General features: G+C 40.1%; 1 protein-coding gene across 7 annotated transcripts; it reads right to left on the reverse strand.

Annotated features, from left to right (window-relative positions):
• Positions 1–5,533: 5,533 nt before the first annotated feature.
• LOC147302247 (uncharacterized) lies at positions 5,534–16,645 on the reverse strand. Of its 7 annotated transcripts, none has more exons than XM_086282821.1 (11): positions 16,516–16,645; positions 14,814–14,976; positions 14,507–14,708; positions 14,144–14,414; positions 11,014–11,037; positions 10,841–10,923; positions 10,558–10,746; positions 10,303–10,396; positions 9,244–9,264; positions 6,132–7,412; positions 5,534–5,969 (listed from the first exon to the last, which is right to left on the reverse strand). In XM_086282821.1, the coding sequence occupies exons 2-11, from the start codon at positions 14,903–14,905 to the stop codon at positions 5,962–5,964; spliced, it is 2,265 nt and encodes a 754-aa protein (XP_086138947.1). In that variant the 5' UTR covers positions 14,906–14,976; positions 16,516–16,645; the 3' UTR covers positions 5,534–5,961. The 7 variants fall into 7 exon arrangements, with proteins under 7 accessions (XP_086138947.1, XP_086138945.1, XP_086138946.1 ...); XM_086282819.1 differs by having other exon boundaries at positions 10,558–10,749; XM_086282820.1 differs by having other exon boundaries at positions 11,014–11,040.

The following is a 16,645-nucleotide window of genomic DNA, read 5'->3' on the forward strand; positions in this document are numbered from 1 at the left end:
CTGTTGTTCTGTTTGTTGTTGTTTTAGCATCCAAGAAAAGAGATGAATTATTAATGATGACAGACAAAAAAGAGAAAAAAAAAAGAGGAAAAAATCTATTATTTTTAGGATTGTTGCTGAGTGCTGCGGCTCCATCAAGAGGCCTGTGAATAAGACCGTAAATGCTGATAAACCTGATCAATTATTGCAAGAATTTTTGTTTGCATTAAATACATGCAGGATGCAGAACTAGAAAACAAACGTCACTGCTTTGTTCTCACCATGTAATCAACAATTAAAAAGGATTAAAACTTTAATCTATAATATTCAATATCTTATTAAATGTATTTGCATGTTGCTTTTCCATGTTATAGGTCTTCTTCTTGGATCAAAATACAGCTTTCCATATCACATGCTGCTTGTAATTTTTTTGGAATCCCAAATTTAATTTAAATGTGTGGAAAAACAGATATGTTGAAAGCTCAGTTTCAGATAGGTAGCCTTGTGGTCTGGCAGCTTGACCTGTTGCTATCTTATTGATCCACCAGTAAACTGAGCTAATAACTTGAAAGACAGACATGGAGCAAAGCAACCCTGATCACCCGGTCATTTAAGAAGCTTTAGGCTCTAGTCTGCAGTTGTCAACTAGTGGAATAATGTTAACTGTGCAACCTTGTCAGACTCCTTTAAAGTTACTGTAGGTTACCTAATACAGGCTGTTGCTAAGATAGTCTCTATGCATGCATGGATGGACAAGCATTGCTGGGAACATGTGATTATGTATTAACTTGTTCCTTATAATCTAAACATCTACCAGATCACTGGCCACCCACCTGAATTGGGGTTGGGTTTTTTTTTAACCACATGCTACTGTAAATCAGCAAAAGATCAGAAACTGGGAGATCCAATTTATTTATTAAAAGCTCTGGGTGTTCCAAACTGGGGAAATTCTGTTAAAACAGGAAGTTTACCAAACCTTTCCTCTTTTTCGATTCCTCAGTGGATCGCCATTGATCTGATGGATGTTAACAGGTAAAGTTTCACTCATATTAATTACATGAGCTTCTTTTGAATTTAAGTTTCGATGTTAGCCTCAAACTTGACTGTAAAGACCTCATTTTTTTCCAGATCGCATGGTGATGTAGAGGACATAATACTAAATCCTACATGTGGGTGTAATAAGTCTGCCGAAGGCACAACTATAAAAATCAATTTCCTCACATAATAGTCTCAATACTCTGCTGTAAAATATGTTATACAGAATCTGCTTTTACTTCTCAGAAGTGTATCGGTAGGTTCAGAGTACTTAAAAAAATGTAATATCCCTTTCCTCAAAAATATGGCAGGGTTCCTCCATACACGAGCTATTTCACTGAGATGCATGTTAAAATGAAACACTTTTTAGGTCATGATTTCTACTTATTAAAAATAAAATGAGCAGAGTTCTACAAAGTTAGGTAAAAATAATAATAATAATAATAATGAGATTCATAATGGAGATAGTTTCCAGCAGTTTGAGTTGTTTTATTCTGTCAAAGTGAAAATCAAATATCCATCAACTTCACCAATCATCTGTGACTCTCCTGGGTTTACGTCTCAATACAACCATCAAAGTCAGCGCGTTCCCCGGATCCATCTTAATGGTACTAATCTGAATCAGGGATTACTGTGCCCCCTTTTGGTTTTGAATAAGCACTGCATGGGCATTACAAGCCTCACAGCACATTCTCAGTGAGCTCACGGCTAAGAGGTGTGATTATTAGACTGATTAGAATGAAGGATGCACTACACTGGTGATCATCAGGAGGAGGAAATGCATTGTTTTTGCATTTGTTTCACTAAGTAGAATCAGGGGCCAAGGGGCTTGTGTTTTGATCAAAGAAACAGCCACCGGTGACATATTATCGGCTGTGATTGTGTCAGTTTGTCACCGCGCTGAATCAGACATGTGGACTATTCATCACAGAAGAAAGCTGCATTTTTTCTCCCTCTCTCAGGTCTCAGCGATAAGAGGTGAATGAAGAAAAATGACGGCGAGATGGAGCTTGTCCACTATCTATCACAAAGCAATAGGGGCCGACCACTGTATGTTGAGCCGTCAAATGCTGCTTCTGCTTTTGCTTCTAGTTTGTTTTATAGAGAGCTGTCAAGCATCATTAATCAAATTGGTTTGACTTTGTGGTTTGTGTCAAAAATTGTTGCTGTGTCCTACAAGCAACAGTGGATCGTGATTTTAAAAAGGCATCAGCTCAAGTAGAAAATTTCAGATATTTGATTGATTTTAATACCGCCGAGCTCCGTTTCAGACGTCTATTTTTCTCCCTCTCGTTTGTATTTATAGCGTTGCTTTTACTGTAAGTCCTTCTTCCCTCAAACGGGGGGGAGGGGGGGGGGGACAGCCTGCCTGTTTGGAGTTTACAGGATCAAAGAAGAGGTAAATATCATTTCCATAACATTTGAACCAGTTAACCACCAGCACAATACAGAGAAACACTACTGTAAGCGCCTGACAATGCCAATGAGGCAGGAACTCTGTGATTTGCCGCTCCGCCAAAGAGGAGGGAAGCGAGCGAAAACATGGAGGAGGTGAGAGGTCAACTGCGCTCTCCCTGCATCATTTTCCAAGCAGCCCCTCAAGCACTGGTGATGTTTTAGGCAAGTGTACCTCACTTTGGGGGGAGGCCTGATGGATGCCGTTCCCAAGGTGAATGGAAAGAATAGCATTAAGCTGCACCACACTGCCTGGGGAGAGCTCCACTGCTTTGGGTGATTCATCTATTGATTATTTCTACCAAAGCATGGAGGTGCCATGTAAACACACATATATTAGTAGTCTACAATGCACATGTGCACCCCTTACACACATCCAGACGCAGCGGATCCAGCAAAGCAAGCCTCGGGCCTGCTCACTGTTTTATAATCAGATTCCGACTTTTACCAGCTCGTGGGCATCTTTAAACCACGAGGCAGATACATCAGATGGAGAACTAAATAGAGATGAATGAAGAGATGAAGGAATAAATAAATGATAAATAGCATTACCTCGATTTGTGTGGGCCAGCTATTATGTTATTGATTCCAGCTGGAGTTTTTTAGTTGTACTCACAGCGCAGTATGTGGGCCAAGTCAGATGTTTACACTTATTTTGTGTTGTATAAAAATGGCAGAATTTAAATTTTTCTCAGTGGAGTGCTAAATGCATTCAGGGCGTACAATACATCTTCAACTAAAGCAGAATTCATCAACTTACAGGATTTAATGCAAATGTAAGTGTATTTAAAGATGCTCCAATCAGGGGACATGCGTGCTTTACGAAACTGAACACTTTTTTTTTTTTGAATAACTGAAATCAACTTGATTTATAAAGCACCAATTCACCTCATCAGTTGCCTCAAGCCATTTTATATTGTAAGGCAAAGACCATGAAAAAGAACCCCCAACAATCACACGACAGCCACATAAGCCAGTCCAGGTGACCAGAGGACATCATGCCACTAATTAAAACCCATGTCAGAGCCCGTCTTTGTGAATCCTGGAGCTTTTTGTGTTATTTCTTAGTTTTTAAAACCTGTTTTGTTTATTGGATCTTTTTTTTCTGGCATCAGAGGCATTTTTTCTTTAAAAAAAAAAAAGTGGTGAGAAATGCCAGGAAAATTAACAGATTTCTGTCTGATAATTGAAATTCTCTTCTGTTATTAAAACTAGTTTTAGTCCCCACTAGATGTGATGCTGCTGGTGCAGAATAGCTTTCAAAATCCTGATCATACATGATACATTTTGGATTTTTATGAACCTACTCTAACTGCCCATTTTCTCTTTATTAAAAAAAAAATCATTTATTTTTCGTCGTTGCATAATTTTTCCAGTATTTTTTATAACTTTTTTTTATAATTTAAATATATTTTTTTTATAATTCAGGAAGATCTTGGTGGAAAGAGCTGCAGTACAACTGTAAGCAGTTTAGTGGCTTTCATATTGACATCAACATGATCACTGAAATCAAACATCAAAGACTTTTTTCATTTTTTAATTATGAATTTTGTGTGTTGTGTGAGTGATTAAGAGAGAGATTTTCCTTTGATTTTGAGGTTGTACGGTGGAGTCTTGCCGTGTAGGTTCCTTTGTTGTCCATCAGTGTTCTGTACATGCACTCACTTTTCCTTGTTTGTTCAGGTGTGTTTAACTAAACCGATCCAGAGAGTGATCTTGCATTCATCCCAAAGGCCCCTCATTAATGTGTTTGAACCTGTGTGTGCTCATGTGACTGAAGTGTCCTCCAGGATTTCACTCACCTCGTCTCCAGAGACAATAATCAGTAAAACCTCTTTGCGTCTGTTTCCTCTCTGTCGTTCACCTGTGCTAATAACATCACGGTTGTATGCTTGATCAGAAATGACATGTAGTATTTTTGTTATACCACGTTATAAATCCAGCTTCGTTGTGTCTGAATAATGACGAATATTAGTGCTCTGGTTGAAATTCAACCTTTCCCTGCTTGGAAAAGGATAATGCCAGAGTTGTCACTTACATTGGATATCATTGCTTTGGGCAGGAGAAAGAGCTTCTCTCCAGCATGTGTGTTTCTTTTCCTGCAGACTTCTTTTTTTTTGGTAAACGTTAGACATGGCTCTTTCCCTTAGGGGCGGTAATGGCATTCTCCATGACAACGGCAGCGTGACATGGCTGTGCCCTTGAGGGCCAGGCATCTCCTCTGGGAGGAGCGCCGCGGAAACACGACAGGGTCAATGGTCACCTCCCATCATCCACCAGCAACCCATGCTCCTCTCTCTCTCTCTCTCGCTTCTCAGGTGGAGCAAGGAATGTTAGAGAAAGAGAGATAAAGAGAGGGAGACACAGAGAGAGAGAGAGACGAAGAGAAAGAAAGTCTTCAAGTGAGCCCACTCAGTCCAGGCCTGGCAAACAAGAAGCTTTAGCCACAGGCGGTTCTGGCTAGGTCTTGCATAGCTCCTTGCTGTTCCTTTAAGGCCAGGGCTGGATCAATACATATAGTAGTGCAGATTCTTTTGGCACCCAAGTATAGCTATGCAGTATTGCCCCAAGGTATGGGTCCATTAAAGACATAACTGTGTGTGCATGTGAGCAAAGTGGACTGAGTTTATTCAGGAAGGTGCTGAAAAGCTTGGCATAAAACCCAGGCTTACACTAAAGATATTCTTTTTTTTCCCCTTTTCTTTTTTCTGGAAATGCAAGAAATTATCTCATCTCTAATAAATATTACATGTATTTCTTACTCACGGCATGTCCCTGAATGGGTATGGATTTTTGAACAGCAATAGCCTACGGGAAAATAACTCTGACACTAAAAAAAACAAAACAAAACAAAAAACCCCAACTGAGTATTAGAATAATGTTCCATATAATTTCAGTTAAATATATAAAATGCTTTTTGTCTATTTTGTCTTTGTAAGCAGCGATTTTATAAAAAAAAAGAAAAAAAAAATCTCAAAAAGAGATGGTGTCAGGCTCGTGCATTTTAAAAGCTAAGCTCTTCTGCCACCTGGTGACTAAAATCCAGACCAGAATATGAGACAGCTCTTTTTTACAGTATTATTGATATCTGGAAGCATACAAACAGGCATTCTGAAAGAGAAAATAAATTTCAAACATGCAGAAAATAAGCCTATAATTGCAATTAAAGACACAAAAAAAGAAGAGTTGTGTTTGTGTTGGCACATGCTGAATGAAAATGGTTTAAAAAATAAAAAATAAAAAAATAAACCCCACACAGGACATTTTCCCTCATGTCCTATGAATTTGGCCTTCTTCATAACAGAAAATGTTTATGCTCAACATGTATATAAATCATTTTGTAACAAAAATCAGACATTTGACAGTGAGCACAAACCTTAAAAAGAAAAGAATAAAAACTGATGATGTTCTTAGAAATTATTCAGTCTGGTGTCCACAGTCAGGCCCAACTGTGAACCAGGACTTTCATTCAAACATCTGAGAGGAAGCAGGTCAGGCACCTGTAGAAGAATAAGAGAAATGTTTCTAAGTCACAGGGCCTCTAGCAAGCAGACAGGCAGTGGAAGACAGTCAGACATGTGAATATAATTATTAGTGAGTTCTAAAGTAAGTCATCACAGTAAAGAGACTTAACTAAACTACCAGTCGAGTACAGAACTCACCATACTGATATGTGGACCGAGGTGGTGATGGAAGCAAACCATGTGCACCACTGGAAAGTTGAGGACCTTTACTGCATTGAGATCTCTGGACAGCTATTGCTACTGCCTGAGCAAATCTGGAAGGGGCTGCACTCTTCTTTTCCAGACTGTTCTGTTCAGGCCTAGGTGAAGTAGGCTCGTCTTGAAGGGTCTCCCTGAATACATTAATTTGCCCATTCAGGGCAACTGTAGGGCTTGATATTTGGGAGGACAGCAAAGAGGGGGATGTAGTATCCTCTCTTTCATTCTCCATTATCGCTATGTCTTCATTGAAAAAGACAGGTGGAGGAGGTGGAGGGAAACTGCCCTCCTCCTTCTCCTCTTCTTCTTGCACCACTTCCTCCTCAGCTTTCGTCTCATCGGCGCACGTGTCTGCGCTGGAATTATCGACAAATTCCTTCTGAGGTTCTGAGTGGATGTGATCTTCAGTATGAACCTCTCCATAACTGCACCCTGAAATCACCTCTGATGAGACCTCATAGCCCACCTCTTCCCTCTCCTTTTCAGAGGTGTCCCTAGCCTCCGACAGAGGTGGACTGGGTAAGTTCTGATCAGTTAAATCATGCAAAAGTGGAGGAGAAGCCAGGTTGTCAGGAAGCTGAATCTGCTGAGAGGAGGTATCCGGACCGGGTGCAGGGTCTTCACTCCCCGATGTGTCTGGTGAATATCGTTTCTCATCAGTATCTACTTGATTATTCCCAACCTCATGAGACGTTTTGCTCTCTGGGGTATCTTTAGGTGATATACAGCACTGGTCTGGAAGATCTCCGGTAAGATCTTGTGTTTTCTTCAGAGGGATAACTTTAAATGTGGTCATCCCCCTCTTCTCAGCTGGATACTCCCATTCACTCTCAGTTGGAAGGTTAGATTTGAAAGCGGATTCAACATCTGTGCAGAAAACTTCACTATTTGGACACCTTGGGGTCATGGGGGTAAAGGAGGAGCTATTTTGAAATTTGGGGAAAGTGGCAGAGTTCTTCAAACGTCTGACCAGTGTTTCTCTAGAAACAGAAGACATCAGGACTTTGGCAAGGTTGCAGCGGGCGCTGGAGAAGTCTTTGCCTCGTAACATAGGCAGATAGGGATCAGCCACTTCGTGGAGATGAGCCAGTGATTGCTGTAAGGAGGATGATCCTGACTTTGGCTGTAAAGGGCGTGCCAGTGAAGATGGTGATCTGTTTACACACTCTGACTCATCACTTTCTTTTAGTTCCTCCGGAGTGTTCAGGGACTTGACAGTTTCTAAAGAAACAGGAAAGACTTAGCAACAGTTTTCATCTTAATTATTCATTTTTATAAGGTCTTGGACCCAAAAATCTGTGTGCAGATACTTCTAAATGATTAAAAACCCTTACTTTTTTGTACACACATAGGAATAACTTTAAATGAAGAAATTGACTATAAATGGTTAATATTGTGGCACTCAACAGTTGGTATCAGTTCAGGAGAATAATGGTCTTTATCTGGAAGCAGATAAAGCAAGGACTGAGCAAACCAAACAAGAAGGCCTTTGGTAAACTCCAAGCGTTGTCTGAACATCCTTAGAAGAACCTAAAGATGGAGCTTCAAGGATGCTTTCCATCCTTGATTTGAATAACCTCGTCAAAGTCTTGTAGAAACTTACCTAAGAGGAGACCGAATTAAAGATCTAAATAATCTCATAGAGTAAAGATTTCAATTCTTGAGTTCTTCAGTTTTGCATTTAGGCTTTTTCAATGTAGATTGATGGGGAAAGAATGCTACATTATTAATTTGTGTGCAAAAAGTAAAGAGGATTTAAATTATTTCTGAGGCAACGGTATATCATTAAGATGTAGGCTTACATAGTATACAGAAATATACATTAAAATATTGATATGATTATCAATCATTTTAATAATAAAATAATCTAGAAAAGTGTGCACATAAAACTGTTACATTTATCTTAAGATGTATTGTCTAAATGAGTAAGCAGAAGAATAAACTTCAAGGACTCGAACATTATACTTTAAAACACATAACTATATTATTTAGCAAAGAAAGAACTAAACATGCAAGATTTTAAAAAGTCACTTTGGAATCAACAGAATTAATAATTCATTTTAACCAAATGCTCTTCTTGGTGGCTTCTTTATCATTTAAAAGGCACAATAACTAACTCTAGTCTAACCCATTAATAGGAAATCACACACAAATTAGAAAAAGCAAAGTACAGAATTATCAGAGAAATATGGATCAGTAGTATAAGCAGACAGCTGAACAGCACAAATGGACAGCTTATAAATGTAGAAGGCGTGAATACAGTGCCCGCCATAATCTTTGGGACAAAAAACACAACTTGTTGTTTTTCCTTTGTGCTGTGCACCATCACAGTGGATTGTAAGGTGTAGATATGACAAATGAGGTAAACATAACATCTGAAGCTGAAGCTTAAGTTTTGAATGTGTAATTTATAGATTTTCACTGTAATTTTAATCTCATTTTAAATATGAGATGTGAGGAAGACTGTCATTAGGATAAAAAAAAAATCTAAATAAACCTATCAGAGAAAAAGCAGAAACTCTACAAGTGGCTAAATCAATATTCTGGTGTTAAAAAGAATAAATGCACTGACTAGTTCAAAGGAAAACTAAAGTACGCAACAACAATAACCCAAAGCAACCCAAGAGTTCCTAAAAGTAAAGGCAAATCTTTCAATGGCCAAGTCAGTCACCTGATCTGAACCCAAAACAGCATTCCTTTCCATGATTAAATATCAAACTCAATACGGCAGCAACTGAAGGTTGCTGCAGTGAAGGTTTTATATCTCAATTTATGTTAGATTCTCCCATTAGCTAACATTAACCTCTGAAAATGTCTAATTCTTTTTATAAAACCAACATTTGTGTCTTTGTCTCAAATGTTATAGAGGGCACTGTGTGTCCATATAAGCCACCAAAAAGATCTACAAAAGCCACTAAGACGGGAAGGAGGAAGAAGAGGCCAACGCAGGAAGAAGATGGAGAGGAGCAATAGGGTGATGGAAGGAGGAGAGCAAAAAGTGACAGGGGTGGTGGCAGCAGCAGCACCAGCAGCAGCAGCAGCCCTCAATTACCTCCTTGGGATGGCACAGAGTCTGTAAGCAGGGAGGAGACAAAGCTTCAGTCTAATAGCTTCCTAACTAACATCCAAGATGTTTAGAACCACCTCATACTGAAGAGACTCCGTTAAATGTTCTGCCACGGATGCAAAAATCCTGTTATGTTAAAGATCAGATTGTAGGGGATCATGTTTACGCAAGCGTAGGAGATCAGGAGTGTGCTTAATGTCCATCTACCTTTGGCTGGGAGTTGTTTTTTCAGCATCACATTGACACTAGCTCAGCAGTGTGGCATGTGTTGTGGTTTAAAGAAAACGAAGGAGTGAACCAAGACAATGAGGCTGCTGTTCACAATTACACTGTTATTTAGATCACCGAAAGAAAGCTTTTTTTAAAAAGTGATCAATTTACTTATTCTCACTTAGTTATTATTAGCAGTTTTTAACTAAAAATGAAATCAAGAGCCAAATCTGTAGCAGATCATTAAAAAGAAAGCATGTCCACAGAGAACCTGGACCCAGGCAGGAGACACATTTCAGACAGTAATACAGGGGAATGAAAGCTTGAAGCTGAGGACAGACTGGAGCCAATATGTCTTATGAACAAGGCCCTGGGTCATTTCACACAGGGTTCAACTGTATGGACCGATAAATGCTATGTTTTTTTTGTCAGATTTAACTGCCAAATCTCCCATTTGAAGGCATTTTCTTTGATAATTTTCATCTTAATTTCATTTCTTTCTTGAACCCCTCTGAGGTTTTGAGGATTCATCTCTGTTTAAACACATTTGATTTCCAATTTGACAGCATTTCAGTAAAAATGACCTTTTACTGAAATACTGCAAAAGGGCAATTTTACAGGGATTACTTCACAAGCATAGTTTACTTGTTTACTTGCAGACAGTCACCACTAGGTAGCAACATAAACAGCTTGCCCTATAAGAGATGAAGCAATGAGACTGACAATAATTTGTCAGTTTAAAGTGAAAGACTGGCTCCATTATCTCAATTAATGCCTGGAATCTTTTTTTTTTTTTTTTTCCACAGCGCCACCATTTTGCATTCATGATTTTACCTTTAGTATCTGTCAGCAGCTCCTGGAGTGTGTTTGCACAGGGAGGTGGTGGGGCCCTCCTCTTGGTACTTCTTAAGGTAGATCCTTCAGAGCTCTACAGAGACACAATGGTATCATTGGCATATGTCCCAAGTATTTCCATTTATATAGTGGTTCCTTTATTCTTTCACAGTTTGACCAGTGTTCTCATTTTTACAAAAAGATTTTTCAGGATGTTCTGGTCGTGTTCCATTTTCATCCCTGCCACCAACTAACCTGTGCTCCTCCTAAATTGCAGGTGCTGAAGTTACTGACACTCTGAGAAACAGCAACTGGTGGCGGGGGGGCTTGCCTCTTCTTGGGCTTTTCTATAGGCAAGGTGTTGGAAGATGAAATGCTCTCCGAATTCATACGGAGTACCGCTTGTTTCCTGGGTCCTGGAGAAGCAGGAGCACTTACTGCGCCCTGCTACACGTGAAATGTAAATGCTGGTCATCAGTAAAAGTTGATCAATAAAGAATAAAGCAAACATCGTTGTCCTCACAGACTGACAATATACCATTTCGTGTTTCTTCTTCCTTCTTCTAAATAAGCTGAAGAATCCTTTCTTTTCCTTCCATTTCTTCTCCTTTTTTGGCAGGTCTAGGGAATGAAAAGGATCTGATTGGTAAGTGATATACAGTATAAACCCTGAATGGCGAGCCACTATATGAAATTGTTTGGGTTGGTTACCTTGCAGTGGAAGTGAGATGACTTCTGCTGGTGTGACAGTTGTTACAGACAGAAAACAAAGTTGCCAAAACAGATGAATTAGGTTAATATTTACACAGGAGCAGGTGTATTGCAGGAATAAAAGATATGTGACTACGACTACTAAGACAGCAAGGTTTTGTGAGACATGGCATCATGGGAAGATGTTTTTTTAAGAAATAAACAACTTATCTATGGATCCCATAACATATACAACATGTTGCATTTGGCTTCTTCTTCCAAAGGTTACAGTGCAAATTGATGGTACTGAATTACTCACTAAATACTTTATTAGGAACACCACATTACTGCAGGGTCAGGCCAACTCTTTTGGTTCCAAACAGGCTCAGCTCTTGCCATCATGGATGCCACATGATGTTAGACAAACTTGCTTGTTGCTGATGACTGCACGTCATATCTCTGAGACAGTCAGGTGCACGTGGTCATGAAGCTTAACTACTGAATTCATATCAAGTGATCATGTTCATAAAACCAGTTTGATGGCTCTTGCTTTGTGCCATGTTGCATTTCCCAAACAGCAACCTTGGACTGTTGACACAAGCGGCTTGGCTCCAGGGATTTGTGCTGCTGACACCCAGTTATGAGCCACCATCTGCAGCCCTCAACAGAAAAGGCCAAAGCCATGTTTTTCCAGTTTTTAATTGTTCCATTTTGTTTAGACTTTGTTTACTGCAGACTTAGAGGTTTGTGCTTCACAGGAGTGAAACCTGGGGCCCGTTCTTCGTACCTCGCTAAGTAGGTTAGCCGGATTAGATTGTTGACGATTTCGCGTGATCCTGGATCAGTCGGTTCCCCGAAGCTCATCCGGGACTTGCTGCCATAGCAACAGAGCCGTAAGCGTAAACCTGCTCAGGAGCAGGTTTACTTTATGTAAACAGGATTAGATCGCGGCCACGCAGGTATGTCCGCTTCATTTATACGAAAGCAACAGCGATATTTTTCCACTGTTTCACCATAAATAAATATTATCAATGTAACTAAAGATAATGCAGCACTTGATCCTTTTATTGATGTCACACAGATACATACAGGTCATTTCCTAAAAAAGGGAAATGAACTATTAACATTCTATTACATGTATGTGATTATTACAGATGTAATTCATATTTCAGAGTAGTAATTGTAAATTACTTCGTGTAATCAAGATGAGAGACCACGGCTATAAAAGCGAAGGTGGATTTGGGAAGCCTGTCGCAGCCATGTCCTGTCCGTATACGCGACCAACCCATTGCGGAAGGTGCAAGATTGATAAGGAGAGTCCTCAGAATTCAGCGTATATTGCGGGATAGACAGGATCCTTTAGCTCAGCGCGACAGTGTGCTCATAGAGAGATATCGATATTCCCGTGAGGGTATTATTTACTTAACCAACTTGTTGACGAGGGGGTGCAGGACCACCACCTGTCTTTTTTTCCTCTGCCCTTTTCTTGGTTGCTGTTATGAACAAACTAACAGAGTATTACAGGCCAGTATTACCTTGCCAAGAGACGCAAAGCAATCTAAGAGATAAATATTACCATTCTGTAGAATACTCCTGTATTCCACTTTTACTTGTTCCCATGTTCTTGTGGGTCCTGTTGTGGCTCTAATGTGAAAGGGGATATAATATAACATATTATAATATAATATAATGCCATATGATATTGGACAATATAGTGTCATATGATAGATCTACCCTACCGCCTACTGGTGTTGGCCAGAGGGGCCGATGGCGCGATATGGCAGCCTGGCTACAACCGTAGCTTCCTCCACCAGTGTGTGAATGTGGGAGTGAATGAATAGTGGTATCGTAAAGCGCTTTGGGTGCCTTGGAAAGCGCTATATAAATCCAATCCATTATTATTATTATTATTATTAAATTACCTACGAGTTTGATTTGTCAGCAACTTTCTGCCAGCCCTCTCTCCTTGCTTTTGCAGCCTTTGCAGTGTTCTCTTGCGTTTTAATTAAACTCTGAAACTCCTGTAATCCCTCACTCATGAGTTCTTGCTCTGCTGCCGGAAAATACCGAGCACGCCCCTTCGACATTTTCGCCGACCAATCAGCGGGTTGCCGATCAATGTTTCTACTATCGATGCGTAGCCCCTTTTACGACACCCAGTGATGTCACATTCCTGCGTCCAGCTGTAGTAATCGTCAACAGCAGGTGTGTTCGGGGAACCGGATTAGCGAGCTCACGGTTAGCGCGATGATTTGATCTTGGATGTGTCATTTGATCTTGGATGTAGTAAGCGACGTACGAAGAACGGGCCCCTGGAATGGACTCGTCCTGTTTAGACTGTTTGCTGAATCTGGCTTCTGTCATCAAACAGTTTCCGTCTGCTTCATGTTTTTTGCTTCTAAGCATTTCCCATACACTCATGGGAAAAAAATCCACAGAAAGCAGCAGTGTTAATCTCCAGTGTTAAATTAACACTAGAGAGTGTCTATATGGGTCCACACCTCTGAGTGTTAAATACAACACTGTTGAGTGTTAAATTAACACCTTTGACAGTGTTATATGTTTAAAAGTAACCTAGTCAGTTTTGAAGATTAACAATGGCTAACACTGAGCAGTGCTGATTTTCTAACACTGGAAAATAACTCAAAATGTTAGAAATATTCCAGTGTTAGAAAATCAGCACTGCTCAGTGTTAGTCTTTGTTAATCTTCAAAATTGACTAGGTTACTTTTAAACATATAACACTGTCAAAGGTGTTAATTTAACACTCAGAGGAGTGGACCCATATAGACACTCTCTAGTGTTAATTTAACACTGGAGATTTTGCTGTGTACTTAAGGCAGAACAAACAGTGATACCATACTCAAAGTAATTGACATCTAATTTCCCCCAACTTTAAGCCTTTAACTATTTATGTTAACATAAACAAAAGTTTCTGATGTGTACCTGCTGTGTTTATGCTGTACAGCTTTAACATTATTACCCAACAGGGGGACAATAGAAATGAGGTTTTCCCAACAAAATAAAATACACAAGCCAGTGTGACATTACCTGAATTAAATCGTGGTAAAAAACATCACAGGTCTTTTAAATATTTAGAGGGACATAAGATCACAGGACTGCTGACTAGCAGCTTTCACATCCTTCATACCTGTTTCTGCTGTCTTGGGCTGATGATGGTCAGTGAGGTCTTTACCCCCTGTGTCTTTGGCAAACACTTCCCTGAGTCCGTGGTCATTTAAGCTCTTAGTCAGGTCCAGCAGCTCTTTGGACTGAGAGTCTTTCAGTAATATGGTTGTTTCTACTTTAAACTCACACTTGTCACACACCAACGGCAGCAGCATCTGCAGCGGCAGTTTGGGATCGACTCGCACCACAGTCTTATGGGATTTATTGTAGTTGATCAACAGACGTATTGTTGCCTGCAATGAGAAACAACCGTTAACATATACTCATTGTGATGAAGCGCGATGAAGCAACGGTTTACTTTACAACTTTCCCCCTCCTTTTTTACCTCAGGCACGTATGGCCCCTTGAGCTTTTCCTCCATCCCTTTGGGCTTCAGCACAATCTTCTCAGCTTCTACCGAGCCAATAGTAGAGTTTGGTTTGAAACTTATGTTGCTCTTGTTGGGAGATAGAATATCAACAGTATAGTCTGAAGGATTCAGATGGTTACTTGCACAGAAAGTCACTATAAAGTCCATCAGTGGTTTACTGTGAAGATGAGAATTTAAGGATTATCTTAACATGTTTTGCACTTTGTGAAAATCATTGCTGTTGCAGCAGTTATTTATTTTTTTAAACTGTGATATGACCCACCTTCCATGCACTGTGACACTCTTCTCCAGCCCACCTGGCAGAACCACGCACAGCAAATGGTCTCTTTGCAGTGGACCCACCTCCTCGCTCATCTCTGTGAACCTCAGAGGAAGTCACGGGGACGCACAAGATCTGAAGTTGTTCCCAGTGTCAGACAAATGACCTGTAAGCCATTTACATTCCTAAATATGATTAAAACATGACCTCCCACAAACTAACAGAAACCAAATGGCCACCATACTTCACTATTTGGCAACAGCTAATTATCATCTTTAAATTATTCTTGCATTTTATGAATTTATGACTTATCAATAAAGGGTCTTTACTGTTTGTTATTCAGTTTACTGACTGCCAGCGACATACTGGGAAATAAGTTTATCTTGTATGGTGACCTACGTTTATGAGTCAGTCCATGAAAAATTAACACTGTCTCTATTGTGACAGTGTTCATTTCCTGGTTGTATAGTATTTAGACTGTCATGTGGTTATTTCCTGTAACCCACTACTATGGACTTAAAGGGCCTGTAGATTGGACATTTTTCCATAGTATCACATTTACATGGCTCCATTATGTATACTAAAGTTGAAACCCCAGCTGTTTCTGAGGATGTCAGGTGGAACACTTTCTCAGATTCAACTGACCTCATATGGAATTACTCTATTGTCACATTTACTTTGTAGTATTTATACATCCAGTCACATGAACTTGTAAGACTGAAATTGCTCATTCAAAGGTGAAGAACTGAAAAAAACGTTTGTGTGTTTGAGTTCCCCCCCCCCCCCCCGCCATTCTTAGAATTACAAGGTAAAGAAACAGGAAACATGAAAGCAATGATAAAGCGCTCTATTGGCCCACATACGAACCCCTTAAGTGAAATATGACGAAAAATAAATAAAAAGGAGAGAGCCTGAAATCTAAATTGCGATTACTGCCGTGATTCCGTTTTCCCACGTCTCAACCTCCGCCATGAACTGAAGGTTGCCTATCTGGGTACATGTGAGGACACCTCACCTCCTTCATGGGATTCCATAACGCTCTGTCCTCACCTTTGACCTTGTGTTGTTCTCTGCCATTGCTTAGACGCAGTCTCTCAAATAGCTCGATTAAAAGCCAACGCCCCGATGTGTGTTTGAAAAAGAGCTGCTCAGCGGAGCGTGCTACAAAACAGCTGCATGTCTCCGCTCATCAACACGCGCGTGTCACAGGCCGCTGAAGCGCGCGCACAGACGCTGGTACACTGAACAGCCAAACTAAACCTGTAGTCCTTTACTACACCCGAACAAAGGGATACCGATATACACACCGGACACCTGAATTATCAGTAACAATTAGAACGCTATTTTTTATTTGCATTTTAAGCAGTTAGCCTAGTTATCTCGTTAAATTTAAACTATCTAAAGGAACAATTTATTCCACTATTAGCCTTCACCGAATAACCAACAGTTAAAAACTCGGTAGAAACTTATCCTACATGCACAACAAATTTGTGTGAATAAATACACAGTACATGATCCGCTCAGCCTGTCTGTCTTCAGCCATGTCGTTCAGGCAGTAATGCTGAGCACCAAATAAGCTTAGGCTACTCTGTTTCTTGAGTAAGAAGGATTAGTGCTTTTAAAAGGCTGCATCTCTACCCGCAGTCACATTCAAAGACACAGGAATGATTCATTGTATATGCACTCATAACACTATTACACTCACCTGTGTCCAGACATTGGTCCCATTCTCTTTCAGGTTTCTCCTCTGTATTGTTAAGTGATGGGAGGAGAGAAGGAGAGGGGCAGGGGAATTCTCTCACTCTGTAAGCCAGCCACACCCACAGGCCATGCCC

This window comes from Aulonocara sp. 'chitande type north' Nkhata Bay, linkage group LG23, assembly GCF_057382095.1.
Source record: "Aulonocara sp. 'chitande type north' Nkhata Bay isolate Kocher_YH1m ecotype deep benthic linkage group LG23, A_spYH_male_GT1.1, whole genome shotgun sequence".
Taxonomy (NCBI): Eukaryota; Metazoa; Chordata; class Actinopteri; order Cichliformes; family Cichlidae; genus Aulonocara; species Aulonocara sp. 'chitande type north' Nkhata Bay.

Excerpts from the sequence above, each read along its gene's own strand:
- LOC147302247 (XM_086282816.1), bottom strand. The coding sequence starts at position 14,905 with ATGAGCGAGGAGGTGGGTCCACTGCAAAGAGACCATTTGCTGTGCGTG. Across the intron at positions 10,924-11,013 it reads CATCTCACTTCCACTGCAAG|ACCTGCCAAAAAAGGAGAAG; the intron begins GTAACCAACCCA and ends TTCATTCCCTAG. Across the intron at positions 10,397-10,557 it reads GCAATTTAGGAGGAGCACAG|AGCTCTGAAGGATCTACCTT; the intron begins GTTAGTTGGTGG and ends GTGTCTCTGTAG.